The sequence below is a fragment of the Rattus norvegicus genome, chromosome 7 (assembly GCF_036323735.1).
Source record: "Rattus norvegicus strain BN/NHsdMcwi chromosome 7, GRCr8, whole genome shotgun sequence".
Classification (NCBI taxonomy): Eukaryota; Metazoa; Chordata; class Mammalia; order Rodentia; family Muridae; genus Rattus; species Rattus norvegicus.
In genome coordinates this window covers 54,743,926-54,757,843 of record NC_086025.1, presented here as the reverse complement: position 1 = coordinate 54,757,843, position 13,918 = coordinate 54,743,926, and the positions used below count along the sequence as shown (strand labels likewise).

The 13,918-nt window shown below is 45.4% G+C and overlaps 1 protein-coding gene across 1 annotated transcript; it reads left to right on the top strand.

The window, feature by feature from the left end:
• Positions 1-6,482: 6,482 nt before the first annotated feature.
• Positions 6,483-13,624, top strand: Yeats4 (YEATS domain containing 4). Its single transcript, NM_001127527.2, has 7 exons — positions 6,483-6,559; positions 8,439-8,558; positions 9,750-9,816; positions 9,922-10,016; positions 11,302-11,394; positions 11,498-11,585; positions 12,979-13,624. Exons 1-7 carry the CDS (start codon positions 6,509-6,511, stop codon positions 13,146-13,148), a joined length of 684 nt encoding a protein of 227 aa, NP_001120999.1. The 5' UTR covers positions 6,483-6,508; the 3' UTR covers positions 13,149-13,624.
• The last annotated feature ends 294 nt before the right edge of the window (positions 13,625-13,918 follow it).

The window sequence follows — 13,918 nt, the reverse complement described above, 5'->3', positions numbered from 1 at the left end:
CGATCGTATACTCAGCCCCCACGGCTAGCTAATGCTTTCCAGAGAGCGCCGCCCAATCCTCCATCTTCCGGCGGCTGACTTGCTAGGCAGCCCAGCAACTGTCCCTCCTGAGAATGCCTGGAGCTACCGCTCCAGTGTGCACAGGCAGAGCAGGTGGGGCAGAGCACGGGGAAGGAGGAAGCCGGAGTGCAGGCAGACAGCGTGCCTGCGCACCGCAGCACCCGGTACAGTGGATTGTCCTGTTGCCTAGGGTCAGACACACAGCGGAGAGGCCTGGACTTCTTCCGTTAAGCAACATGTTTCCAATTCACTGAACTGACAGTGCAGTATAAAGAAGTCCATTTACTCAGTCCTTTAGTATATTTTAAATATAATTTCCTATTATTCATATTAATCAGCTACCAAACTCAAAAGGCAACAGGATCCGGACATAGTCTGAATTAAACTCAGAAGATATTTAGAGTCAGGATTGTGTCAAAGACCCAGGAAGGAATCTGTAGCCTTGCTATAATTCTCAACAAGAAAGTGCTCACATTATAGATGTATCAGACACAGAAATGGAACGCAGGGTCACACACATACCAAAGCAAACATTAACTCTGAATTTAAAAAAAAAAAAATATGCGGCTGATACGGCTCAGTCAATGAAGGCATTTTGCCAGTAATCCTGACAACCTGAGTTTGCGCCTCGGGGACTACATGGAGGAAAGAGAAAATTAACTGACACAAATCTGTATTAACCAGTTAAGAGTGCTTACACCGCCAGGGGTGGAGGCACACACCTGCCTCTGATTCCAGCACTTGGGAGGCAGAGGCAGGTGGATCTCTATGAGTTTGAGGCCAATCTGGTCTACAGAGTGAGTTCCAGAACAGCCAGGGCTACTGGGAGGCTGAAGCAGGACTATAGCTGAGAGCCTAAGGCCAGCCTGGGACTGTGTGTCCACTACAGCTTGTCTCACAAACAAAACAAAACAAATAAAATTAAGTGAATAAATAAATCCATCCACTAAATAAACAAACCAGTAGGAACTGGCTTGACCTCCACTGCAGCGTGTTCTCTAATGTACTGGGGAGCTGTTACACACACGTAGGCTGTGCTCATTTTCCTTTCCATAAACCGCTGTGCAGAGTTTTATGCTAACATTTGGATGCACTGCCTGCTGTTTTGTGAGATAAATGTTTCCAGTGGTAGACTTTTTAAGTAAGAAATAAATACTAGGCACGTATTATTTTTATAGTCGAGTGAAAAGAGGTGTTTCCATCACATTGGTTAGTAGTTCTGGAACCCCCAACGGTTTCAGGAAAAGGAAATCAAGAGCCCTGTATATGAGCAATGCATAAAACCAAGAGAAGCCTTCCTCCACCAGCCACGGACAGGATGATTGGGCAAATCATTTCTTGATATTTTTTTCTCAGCACAATAGGAAAAAAAAAAACAAAAAACTTAGGTCTAAAGTGAAAAGCGAAACTCCCATGATGCCCTTTTCGATCCTCACCTCCTCCTGTCCCGATCTGCCTCGAGATAGCAGCTCTGAAGGCACGTCGTGCAGAGAGGATTGTCAGTGACCCACAAGGCACAGAACCATGGAATGCTTTTAGGTTTTCAAGGGGGGCACGATCTACATCTCTATTACACAGTCAGGCTTTCAAAGACACAAGTGTCACTCTGAGGACTCAAAATGTTTGTGGCTAGTGAGGGAAAAAAAAGTGTTCACTTGGAACCCTCAGCATTGGTTAAAGACAGTGTCTAGAGGGGCTAAGAGATGGCTCAGTGGTTAAGAGTGCCGACGACTGCTCTTCCAGAGGTCCTGAGTTCAATTCCCAGCAACAGAGGTCCTGAGTTCAATTCCCAGCAACCGTATGGTGGCTCACAGCCATCTGTAATGGGGTCTGATGCCCTCTTCTGGTGTGTCTGAAGACAGTGACTGTGCATACAAATACATAAAATAAATACATAAATCTTTAAAAGAGCCGATGTTTGCAAACTATCTCCACTGTACAGTGTTTTGTGGAGGAGACACTTAAAAACTACTGCTTATCGCAAGTTTGATCTATGTATTTATGTATTTATTTATTTATTTATTTATTTACAGTAGTGTGGACTGGACCTTTCACTTTATTCAATTATGAAATGTTAACTGCGACGATCTTTTGAGAATCACATCATCTGGGATTTGTTCAGTGAGACCCTGAAAACTTTCTTTCCCTGGAATTTTTTGACGTGGGCTCCTCTCTCTCTGCGCACTTCCTGCATTTCTGGCTCTATGACTCATCTCGTACTTTTCCTACCTTAGACTGGGAATAGCCGTTTCTCCAAGGAGTCCTGATTTCTTATAATGTAAGACTCTCAGAGAGAATCTTCCCTCAGGAGGGAGATCCTCGAGCCCAATGACCAGTCCGAGTCCACAGGCTGCAATCTGCAAGAGGATTTTTATTGATCAGGATACACAGGTATCTGTGGGCGTCCCAGTCAATTCGGAAGACTGGTGCGCCTAGCAGAACCAGGGACGGGTTTTTATAGGGCATTGGGGAGCAGAAGCAGGCTTACAGAAGCAGATGTATGGTTACAGGGATGTGATTGGTGGAGTAAATGAGGCATACGTGTATGTTACCTATTTTGGCTATAATCATAACAGTGAGTTAGCAAAAAGTATATGGTGGTCAGAGCTTCCGGGGGGTCAGGGACTTTTTCTTTTTCCTGCCAGGTGGCCCATGGAGCAGTGTCCATAATTTAGTCTGGTTTCTGTATTTTGTTTTCTTTTCTGGTCTGTTTCGTCTAAATGATGGGTCAGCTTGTCCCACATATCTAAAAACTTACTTTTTATTTCTATAGTTGAGGGCCTTGGGCTTGTACAATTCCCTTTCTGGGAGGGGGTCTTTCAATAATAAATAATGATATTTCAAAAATAAGTTCCAGGGGGTGGGGGCAGCAAGGCAGCTTAATCGGTAAAGGCATTTGCAGCCTTGTTTGATGATTGACTTCGATTTCCCTGAACCCACATGTGGAAGGAGAGAACTGGCTCCCAGAAGTTATTCTTTGACTTCCACGTGCACACCATGGCCCACTCATAACCCCAAGATAAAGCTATCTGTGCATTCAGATGCCATTATTCTCAGGCACTGTTGGTGGAGAAACCTAGAGGATGTATACATCTACACTACACTTATCCTTAAATCTTTTGAACTGAAACTACATTTTACCCCCAATAACTCCATCACAGAGTTTATTTTTATTTTTAGCTTTTCCATCATTTAGGGCTCTTCTCTGACAATTATAGATGTGGTATGATCGATATCCCAACATTGCCCTGCTGTATAATTGATGCCCTGCCCCTCAGGCTCCTCCCCCTCAGTGGGCGAGGGGCTGCTCTGTCCTCCAATAGCTGGATGCTGCCTTTAATGTGTCACTTTTCTGAGGCACTATTCGACCCAGGGGGCAAATGACCCTTTCGGGGGGAGGGGTTGTATCAAATATTCTGCATATCAAATGTGTTTATATTACTGTACACAGCAGTAGTAAAGTTACAGTTGTGAAGCAGCAATGAAAACAATTCTATGGTTGGGGTCACCACAGCATGAGGAACTGTGAAGAGGTTGCAACACTAAGAAGGTTGAGAAATACTGCACTATACCAAACCTGTCCTGAGAGGAAGGAGGGCTCGTTTTTGATTGGTTCATTGTATTTCTTTCCTTTTTGAGAAAGGACCTCCCTATGCTGTTCAAGCTAACTAAAACTTTTTTATCATTTTTTGTCTTTAGTGCCTACTCTGTAACCCAGTCTGGTCTTGAACTCTCAGCAAGCCTCCTACCTCAGCCTCTTGAGTGTTGAGAATACAGTGCCGGCCCTGAGAATACAGTCACTGTGCCCTGATTTGCCTTTGCCTTCCGATTTAGCTCAGGCTGGCCTTGAACACTTCCGGCCTCTGACCTTTGAGTGCTGGGGTTATGAATGTTCCCCACTGTACCCTGCCAGATTTCTTCTCTGTTGCTTATTTCTACCTTCCAAACACCTAGAATAATGAGTAGAACATGGTAGACGCTCATTCCAACACTTTTTTCTTATTCTTCAATCTCCCATGTTGAAGACAGGTTGAAGACGTCTAGGTCGTATCATAAGTCTGAGTAAACGTAGAGCAGAGACCTTTCCTGAGGAGCAAAGCAACTGGACCAATTGGAGCAGAGTCCACCCTGGCAAACCAATGAGTCAACTATGGTTACTTACAACAGTTGGGTGAGGGGTCACTCACAGGAGCAGGGTTGCCTCAAAGGCAGTTGCATCCTTGAAAAGCCCAGGCCAGAGTGGGTGATGACTCAAAATTCTACAACCTTGAGCTTGCTGTGTGACTCTCAGGCAGCACAGTAGGACAGAGACTTTCCCCCAGTGAACCCCACAGGATGAGCGAGAGACTTCTGCCTCCTCTCTTCCCCCAACCATTCTTTATTGCTTCTTTAAAAAAAAAGAAAAAAATTACTTAATATATATGAGTACACTGTTGCTGTCCTCAGACACACCAGAAGAGGGCATCAGATCCCATTACAGATGTTTGTGAGCCGCCATGTGGTTGCTGGGAATTGAACTCAGGACCTCTGGAAGAGCAGTCGTTGGTGCTCTTAACCACTGAGCCATCTCTCCAGCCCCCCTTTACCGCTTCTTTAACCTTGGGAAGGGGCCTTGTACACCTTGTTAGCTTCAGGACTTCCTGAACCTGGGAGTTGTTTGCTTCTTCCTGGGGAGGGGGGGATGTTTCCCTTAGAAGCTCTAAGCTTATATCAGGTGATCAAGGAAGGGGAGTGACATTTAAAGAACAGTTAAGAAACAGAGATAGCACATACTTAAGAACTGCCAGGACAACCCCAAAACACAGGACGACTATAGAAACAGCCAAGATGATCAAAAACAGGGGCTGGCGAAATGAAAGGCATTTGCTATCAAGCATGATGAATTGGATCCCTAGGATCCAAGATGACTGCCGCAAAGTATAATCTGAAGTCTAAAGATGCCGTGTGTGTGTGTGTGTGTGTGTGTGTGTGTGTGTATGTGTTGTGTATGTGTGTGTGTTGTATGTGTTGTATGTATGTGTGTATGTGTTGTATGTGTTGTGTATGTGTGTGTGCACGTACACACACATAATAAAGTAAAAAACAAAACCTTTTATTAAAGATTAGCAAAAATTGATTGACCATGCTGTCAAATTTGCTTCTCAATCTCTTGATTAGTCTCATTGATTAGTGCTGTGCCCAGCCTTCATCAGGGAAGTTTATTGCAATGAGCAGTGGTTAATACAGAAACTCAAAACTAGCCAAAGTACTGGAAATAGGAGATGCTGGTGTGCTTAACACTATATGGGACAGTTGTATCCTTCCAAGGTTGGGGAGTATTTCAGTAAAGGGGATATAAAGAGCCAAATAGTGGGAGACATGCAGCAAAACGACACCTTCTGGCCATGACAAGACCATTGCACTCCTGAACTTACTGGAGCTGCAGGTATCTTCATAAGACCTAAGAATGGCATGTTAATATTTCATCATGGATAGGGGAAAGGGGCCCATGGGTTTCACCCTTTCCCGAGGTACTATTGACAATTCATGACTGTTTGGGAAAGAGATGCCGTTTTGTTTAGGAGCCACTGAACTTCTCTTGCTCCAGTAAAGAATCCAATATCCATGGTAGGACAGGAAACACCAATTAAACCCAATAAGTCACAAATTAAGAGGACATGAAAGTAGGAGGGAGGCTTGTTGGAAATAAGGGTTCCAACTGGGGATGGGGATGAAAGAGAAGAATGGTGAATGAAGATAAGGACAAGATCCCTCTTAGATATGGTTTAGGTTTTTACTGTAGATATGAGGGAGAAAACAGCCCGAGGAGAAAACAGCCCAAGGTATCTGGAAGAGTCAGACTGAACATGGCCAGCAAAATAGATTGAGCCATGAGGAGGGGAAGGGGACAGCAGTCTTTTCTCTAGTTCCATCATATTGGCCTTGGGAATCGAACTCATGTCAACAGTATTAGCAGCCCCACACCCAGTTATCTGAAGCTTTGATTCGAGTCTATAATCTTGAAGTGCGTAGGATTATCTCAACCCTAAAGTTACAAAAGTTCACTATTTTGGTGCTGGGTGCTCCCCTATCCTTAACTTCTGGAATTCTTCCTAAAACTATTCCCATCTCCCCATTCGGTCGGTTCTCTCTACAACTGCTCAACTAGCTCTCGCCCGGAAGGCAGCAGCCTCGCGCGTGCGCCGTAGCTGCCCAAAACCGTTGCGCATGCGCCGCCCCCATCCCCGCTTCCGCTCCGCTCGCCCACCGCGGGGCTGAATGGCCGACCCCGACGCGGAGGGTGTGGAGGAGGTGGCTGTTCGGCGCCGCAAGCCCAGGTGACCCGCCCTCCTCCGGCCTGAACCCCTCGGCCCGGGCTTGCGCGGGAGGAGCGGGCCTGTGAGGGGAGCGACGAGGCCGCCGGCCTGAGCTCTTTCCCTGGCGGCCGCGGCTCCTTCCCTGGGACAATATGTTCAAGAGAATGGCGGAATTTGGGCCTGACTCCGGCGGGAGAGTGAAGGTCAGTGCGCAGCCGCGGCGCGCAGAGCGGAAGCTCGGCGCTCATTGGTCCCCGTCACCGCCTCCCGTCCCGCCAAAAACAAAGGTTCCGGGTTGGCTAGGGCGTCCTTACTTGACCAGGTAACTGTGGCTCCTGGGTAGCCTTGTCATTCCTGAAGCCCCGTGCTAGTAAAGTCATCAAAGAGCGCTTAGCATCTTTCGTGTTCAGTGAAGGTTGTCATAGAGTCCCAGTATAATGCTGGACGTTGTGACATCCTGTTCCCTCACATTTAAGCATTGTACATGTATTATTAATAGGGGTGGAGGTCAGAGGACAACTTGCAGAAGTTGGTTGTCTGCTGTCACCATATGGGTGTGTCTTTGGAGTAGTCCCTGCCTCTCCAGCCTGTGTTGCAGGCGTCTTTTCCCAGTGTGCCATCTCTCCAGGTCGCCCCCTTCCACCTTCCTACATCCACTGGTTACTTTTTAAGGCACTGGTTCCTGATGCTCTCCCAGCGCCCCTTTTAACTCCTACTTACAGATCTCACCACAGAAAGGAATTTTTTTCTTAAATCATTTTTACACCAATCTACTTCATTTTTAAAATCTTTGTCAGTGTCATGATTATCTTAATCCTAGTGTCTATACATCCATAGCTGTCTTAACGGTAAACATAAGATGAAAAATCCTCGAAAACCTTAAAGCCCTGATGTGCAATAGGAGAAAGAAATGCCAGGTAAAAGTCCATGTTAGAGTAAGAGGCTTTGTAGAGCTGTGCATTTGACCAAGCTTTTAGGTAAGGTGTCCGGCTGGTGGGAAGTGATTACAGAGCAAAGGGTTAATGTGAAAACTTTTCTCTACTTGCACATGCTAAGTCTAGAAGTTTGCGGTTTTTAGTCTAGGATAATTTGAGAAAGTTAGGCCTGTAATCCTCAAATGAGTTTCCTCCTTGGTAGCTGGGGTGGGGTCGGGGGTGAGGCAAGAACAAGATTGGCCCTTGAGAGACCCAACCTAGGTGGCCTGTGTGCTCCCCTGTCCTCACCTCCTCCTAGGCCATTCTTCAATGAGCTGATCCGAGTACTAACTCATGGTTAGTGCTTCCACAGTCCTGTCTCCTCTCAGTGCCACCAGCTAGGGAGCAGCCCTAAGCCTTTGGGGAGCTACTTCATACCCAAACTGTGCTATACATAGTAGTGATAGCAGTGGGAAATGCTTGCCCTGAAATTTTCTCATAAACTGTCCTTGGGTTTTGTGCTGCACTTTGGTAAACACTGCCATAGGCTAATTTAAAAGCCTTTACCGGCAAGCAGAGCCAGTTAAAATGGCAGCTTGAACTCAGTAGCCTAGCTTTTAGGTTTGTGAAGGCATTTTCTTTTCCTTTCACCAAATACTCGTGCTTTTACATGGTGATTTAGAGTAGAACATTTCAGGCCATCTTTCCAGCCATGGGACAGCTCACTCAGCAGGTAAAAGGCACTTGCCACCAAACCTGATGACCTTGTTCAGGCCTCAGGACCCATGTGGTGGAAGGAAGAGAATCTCCTGCAAATCATCCCTGACCTCCATTTGTGCTGCACAGGACGCCCAAACTGTAGTCTTCTGCCAGAGCAGCAATGCTCCAACTGCTGAAGCGTCTCTCCAGCCCCTCACATGGGAAGCATTGTGCTAACATTAAATGAGTGTGACATTGGTAAACCCTAAAACGAGTCCCCGTTGCCCCTGTTGTTTACTCAGGTGGTAGTGAAATATTTGCTGATTTTTTTTTCTTTTCTTTTCTTTTTTTTTTTTTTTTGGAGCTGGGGACCAAACCCAGGGCCTTGCGCTTGCTAGGCAAATGCTCTACCACTGAGCCAAATCCCCAACCTCAATATTTGCTGATTTTAAGCTTGCTTTTCTTTTAGGGAGTTACCATCGTTAAGCCAATAGTTTATGGTAATGTTGCCCGGTATTTTGGAAAGAAGAGAGAAGAAGATGGACACACTCACCAGTGGACGGTGTACGTAAAGCCGTACAGAAACGAGGTAGGCTTTGTTTTTCCTGAAACTAGTTTTTGCAGTATAGTTTGTTTACTTGACAGTAAACTGAAATTTTGTATAGTAACTTTCCAAGTATGAAGTGGGCCCATTATAGAATTCCTACCACTAGCCCTGTCTGTAACAATAAAATGAAAACCCTCATCTTCATAGAAACAGTTTTTCAAAAATGTCTTCTGATTAAAATTAACATAAGGTACTAGGGAGATGACTCAGCAGGTAAGCAAGCAGTGCTCTTGCAAAGAACCTAAGTTGGTCCCCAGCACCCATGTAAGGCAGCAGTGAAAAGCTGGTGGGGGCCGGGCCTGTGATTCCATTATTGGTCGTGGAAACATGATAATACCTCAGCTCCCTGGTCAATTAGCCACGCATGATTGGTGAACTCCAGGTTCAGTGAGAGACCCTCTTCCCCAAAAATAAGGTGGAAAGCAGCAGAGGAATGTACCTGACGAGGACCCCTGGCCAGATATGCAAAGACATTGTTTCTAATGGTTGACTCCAGACATGGTTTTCTTGGGATAGCTCTTTCTATAAAAACACCAGATCTTGCTATTGTTTCTGATGGAAGTCAGAATTGTTATTTATTGGTGCATATAAAAGCAGAATTTGAGCCAGATGGCAGTGACAGGTACTCATAAACCCAGCACTGCAGCAAGAAGATGGCAAGTTCCAGGCCAGCCTGGGCTACATAGTAAGACCTGTCTCAACAGCCATGTTCCCTCAAAACCCAAGGTTTGCAGAACAAGTGATAGAAAAGAACTTGGCACAGGAGGGCTGGCTTTCTTCCTCCCTTCACCCCTTCCCAGGCACAGTCATGGCTCTGTTTCTGTTGCTGTGTTAAATTGTTTTGGAGTTTTTGTTGTCAGGTTTTTTTGGTTGGTTGGTTTTGGGACATTATTTTCTTTGTTGGTGTGTGACAAGTTCTCACTGTGTAGTCCTATCTGGGTTGGAATTCAACTAAGTGACGGCTGACCTAAAACTGAGGTCCTCCTGCTTCCGCCTCCCGAGTGCTGGGATTTAAGGTGTGTTCACCATGCTGGCCTATTTTGTTTTGTTCTGTTTTTGGGAGAAGAAACCAAGCATGAGTCCTGAGCTAACTTTGAAGGAAAGTGTAGTGTATAAAATTGTGTACAATGTCGAGTCTGTTTGCGTTGGAGAGCTGATTTCTCTCTGTTTTAGGATATGTCAGCATATGTGAAGAAAATCCAGTTTAAGTTACATGAAAGCTATGGCAATCCGTTAAGAGGTGAGGTTCAGTTCTTGGCCCATCATATAATGAGTATTAAAGGCCCAGGGAGCAGGAACTAAATCAGTAATTTGCAATTGTTTTATTTTTCTTCCCTCTCTCTAGTCGTCACTAAGCCTCCATATGAAATTACTGAAACAGGATGGGGTGAATTTGAAATAATCATCAAAATATTTTTCATTGACCCTAACGAAAGACCTGTGAGTAACATTAACCTTCGCAAGAAGAAAATAGGACATTTAGTATGTGCAACTGTCACACTTCCCCCATAAGCTGGTGTTTGTTGGTAATCTTCCCATAAGCCTTCCCTTGTCGTTTAGGATCTGTCAGGCTTACTGTCACCCGACCATTCAGAGAGCTAAACACCACTCGGACAGGTCCTAATAGGTGATTTGAACGTGCTATTGATGGGGTGGGGGTTGGGGGACTTAATGTCCTAGCGAGTCTGAATGTAAACAGATCTTACAACCCCATGTCTCGGGCTGGTTCATCTCACCTTCACGTCCTTGCCAGCCACAGAATTAAGTCCCTGCAACAGAGAACAACACAAAGAAAGAGAACAGAAAATCCTGCCAATTATTTCAGAGGTTGGAGTCTGCTCAATGGGATGTGGGCCCCTCTGGGTGTTTAGGGCACCTTCCCTATAGATGGAGACCCCATCAGGCCTTGTTCATTGTCTGCCATGACATCACCTCGGATCTCAGCTCTGTTTTTGGTATCCTGGGAAAAAACAAGGTCAGCAGTCCAGCCCTTCTCACCCCATGGCCTTTCCTATAAGGGCCAGTGTGTTACATCTCTGCTGTTTACGGAGCTGCTGACTATGCCCCTAGTGGAGTGTCTTGCTCACACTGGAGATTTTACTACTTTTTATTACTTTAGAAAACTACTTTTCCCCTAGCAGTTTAATTATGTAGCCCAGGCTGCTAGCTTAGACCCTGGAAATGCTCCCGCCTCTGCCTCTCATGTGCTGAGATTATGGGCATGCCCCACCACGCCCACCTCACACACATGCCCCACCACACCCACCTCACACACATGCCCCACCATGCCCACCTGCACATCTTTTCCCAAGTAAATTTGTGGACAGAAAACTGTTTGGGGTACATTTACTCTCTGGAGGTACTCTCTTGAGTAGAGCCTCCCCCAACTGTAAAATGTCCCCACTGAAATGTGGACAGAGAAGGGTCCCTGGTAAGAAAACAGAGGGCTGGAAGTTTGTTTGGTTTGCCACCTAAGTTGGAACAAGTTCTGGAATTTGATGTTTACTAACTCCACCTCCTACTCCGGCTAACGCAATGGCAGTGTCAGGTGATTGGAGGCAGGAAGGTCAGCAGTTCAAGGCCTACCTTCTGCTGCTTAGTGAGTTTGAGGCCAGCCTCAAACACCCAGGGTCTCACATCAGGAAGGAAGGACTGACTCACTCACTGATGGAGTGTCCTGGGGATGGCGGAGCCTCTGGATAGAGTGACCCTGTGTGTGTTCTAGGTGACTCTGTATCACTTACTGAAGCTCTTCCAGTCTGACACCAATGCCATGCTGGGGAAAAAGACCGTGGTTTCAGAGTTCTACGATGAAATGGTAAGACCTCGTGAGGGGGTGGGGGTGGGGGCACAGTGAGTTTTAAAAGCATTTAAGTTGGAGACCTTTAGTTATTGGCTTTTTTCTTGTTTTATTCCTTAAGATATTTCAAGACCCTACAGCAATGATGCAGCAACTGTTAACCACATCTCGCCAGCTAACATTGGGAGCCTATAAGCATGAAACAGAGTGTAAGCACTTAATTTAACCTATGCAGTAATGTGAAAGGATTGTTTGATTAGTGGCTTATTTATTTATTTATTTATTTTTAGGTTTAATCTTAGGTCCTTATAATCCTCATAACCTTAAGAAATGCCAGGCTTCGCTGTCATGTGGAGCCTGACTTACAAATGGGAGAGACTTAGAAATAACTGAGTTCAGTTAATAGGGAGCAAGGATGAGTTTTCTACTCTGATTTCAAGGTTAGAGACTTTCACTGTGTTGACAGAACTGCTGTGTTCCGTGAGCAGCAGTTACCCAAGGCGTCCACAAGGTGGTGATGTTGGCTACAAGCAAGAGTTTTTCTTTGTCAAAACAATACCATGCTGACCAGCTAGCATATTTAAGTAGATAGATCTTATTTTGTAGTTAATACATTTATTTAGTAATGTTTACTGTATCCAGATAAAGTTTTTGTTTTCATTACTGTTTTTGCACTGTTGGGGATTGAATCCAGGATGTCACCTAGGCATACTCTACCACAAGTTACACCACCAGCCTCTAGAAATTTTCAAATAATAACATTCTTTTGTCAATATAAATGATGACAATAATAGTTAGTAAAGTGTTTTATATGTCACACGGCTTTCTAGTTACTTTGTACACATTGGTTCCTTTAATGTCTTCTGACGGGGCTGGGGAGGTGGCCTCACTGGTGAGGTGCTTGTCTGCACAGGAACCTGAGTCTGGGTCCCCAGCACCCTGTGGGAAGCTGAATGTGGTGCCAGGCGCCTGCAGTCCTGGAGCTGGTGATGCAGAGACAGGAAGATGAGGTTCAGTGAGAGACTCTGCAAACAGGGTAGAGAGGGATGGAGGCAGCAGAGGGTGCTTCATCTCTACTTCACCACAGTCTTCTCAACAGATAATGTGAGGGCTGGGCCATTACGGTTCCTGTCACAAGCAAGGCAGTGGGCGTTCAGACATGAGCTAAGTGTCACGGCTGGTGGGGCTGGATCTCAAGTTTAGTCAGTTTCCTCTTTTGAAAAAAGCTAGAGGCTTATTTTGGTGATGATTTTGTTAGATAAATTGCACCTGTGCATTAGTTCAGAATAGTTTTGATTGGTTCACTGGCATTTCTTGGGTTTGTATGCCCCTTACTCTAAAGTAATATGTAGCTAGAGAAAACCAAACAATGTCTCAAAGCCTCAGCTGTGAGTTAGTAGCTGCAGTCTCGTTCTTGTAGAAAGCAGCATGACCCCTCTGTGGGAGTTTAGACTTCCTGTCCCCTGGGCCGACCATGGTCAATGTTCTGTCTCCCGGATTGTCCACGTTTCATGCAGGAAACAGTGGCCTTAGGAAGTGCTGTTTGTCCTCTGTGCTGTCCCTTAACATAAGAAGGTGACTCAGCTCAACGTTCTTCTTCAGTTGCAGAACTTGAAGTGAAAACCAGAGAAAAACTAGAAGCTGCCAAGAACAAAACAAGCCTCGAGATTGCAGAGCTGAAGGAGAGATTAAAAGCAAGTCGTGAAACTATAAATTGTTTAAAAAATGAAATCAGAAAGCTTGAAGAAGACGATCAGACAAAAGACATATGAGTCAACTGCAGAGCAGTGGGCGCCACAGGAGGGCAAGCTGCAGATGCTGGGGCGTTTCTGGGAGGAGCTCTCAGAGAGCACTCCAGGTCCTCACTCTGTCAGGCCGTCGTCCCTGGAGCACATCAGTGCTCTAAGACTTGATGCTGTGTAGCAGTCCACTATGTTAAGCACAACTTTTAAATTTTTGTTTTTGTTTTTTAAATTGAACTATATGTATAGTTTATTTTCCTTCGGGCAGGATTGAAAATTCTGTTATAAAGTCTTACTTGTGCAGACTTTGTACTTCTCTACTATAGAATTAGTGATTAGTATGGTGTGTTAGTTCTTCAGGCTCACGTCTGCCCCGGCTACCTCTTTTGTATATGATGTGTCTAGGAAGTATTTAATAAATGTTTACTGCTCCCATGTCTGCCTCTTGTGACTTCTCCAATCACTTCACCACTTGTGTTTTCAAATAAATATTTGTTACTCTTTGAGAATTTTACACAGTGCATTTTGATCATATTCACCGCTCCCAGATCCACCCTGACCTGCCTAATCCCCCAAGCTGACACACAAAACCAGCCAGTACAACCATGCCATCTGTACATGGGATCCTCTTCTTCCCTTTCTAATGTGGTTGACTTTAACTCACATTTTTGTCTGACTGTCCTGCTAGAACCTCCAGCATGAATAGGTGTATGAGTAACCATGCTGCTGCCGTATGACTAAACAGCAGCATAAACGGTTCCCGAGAGTCCCCACTCCACTTGGAGCCACGTGCTCTGGCT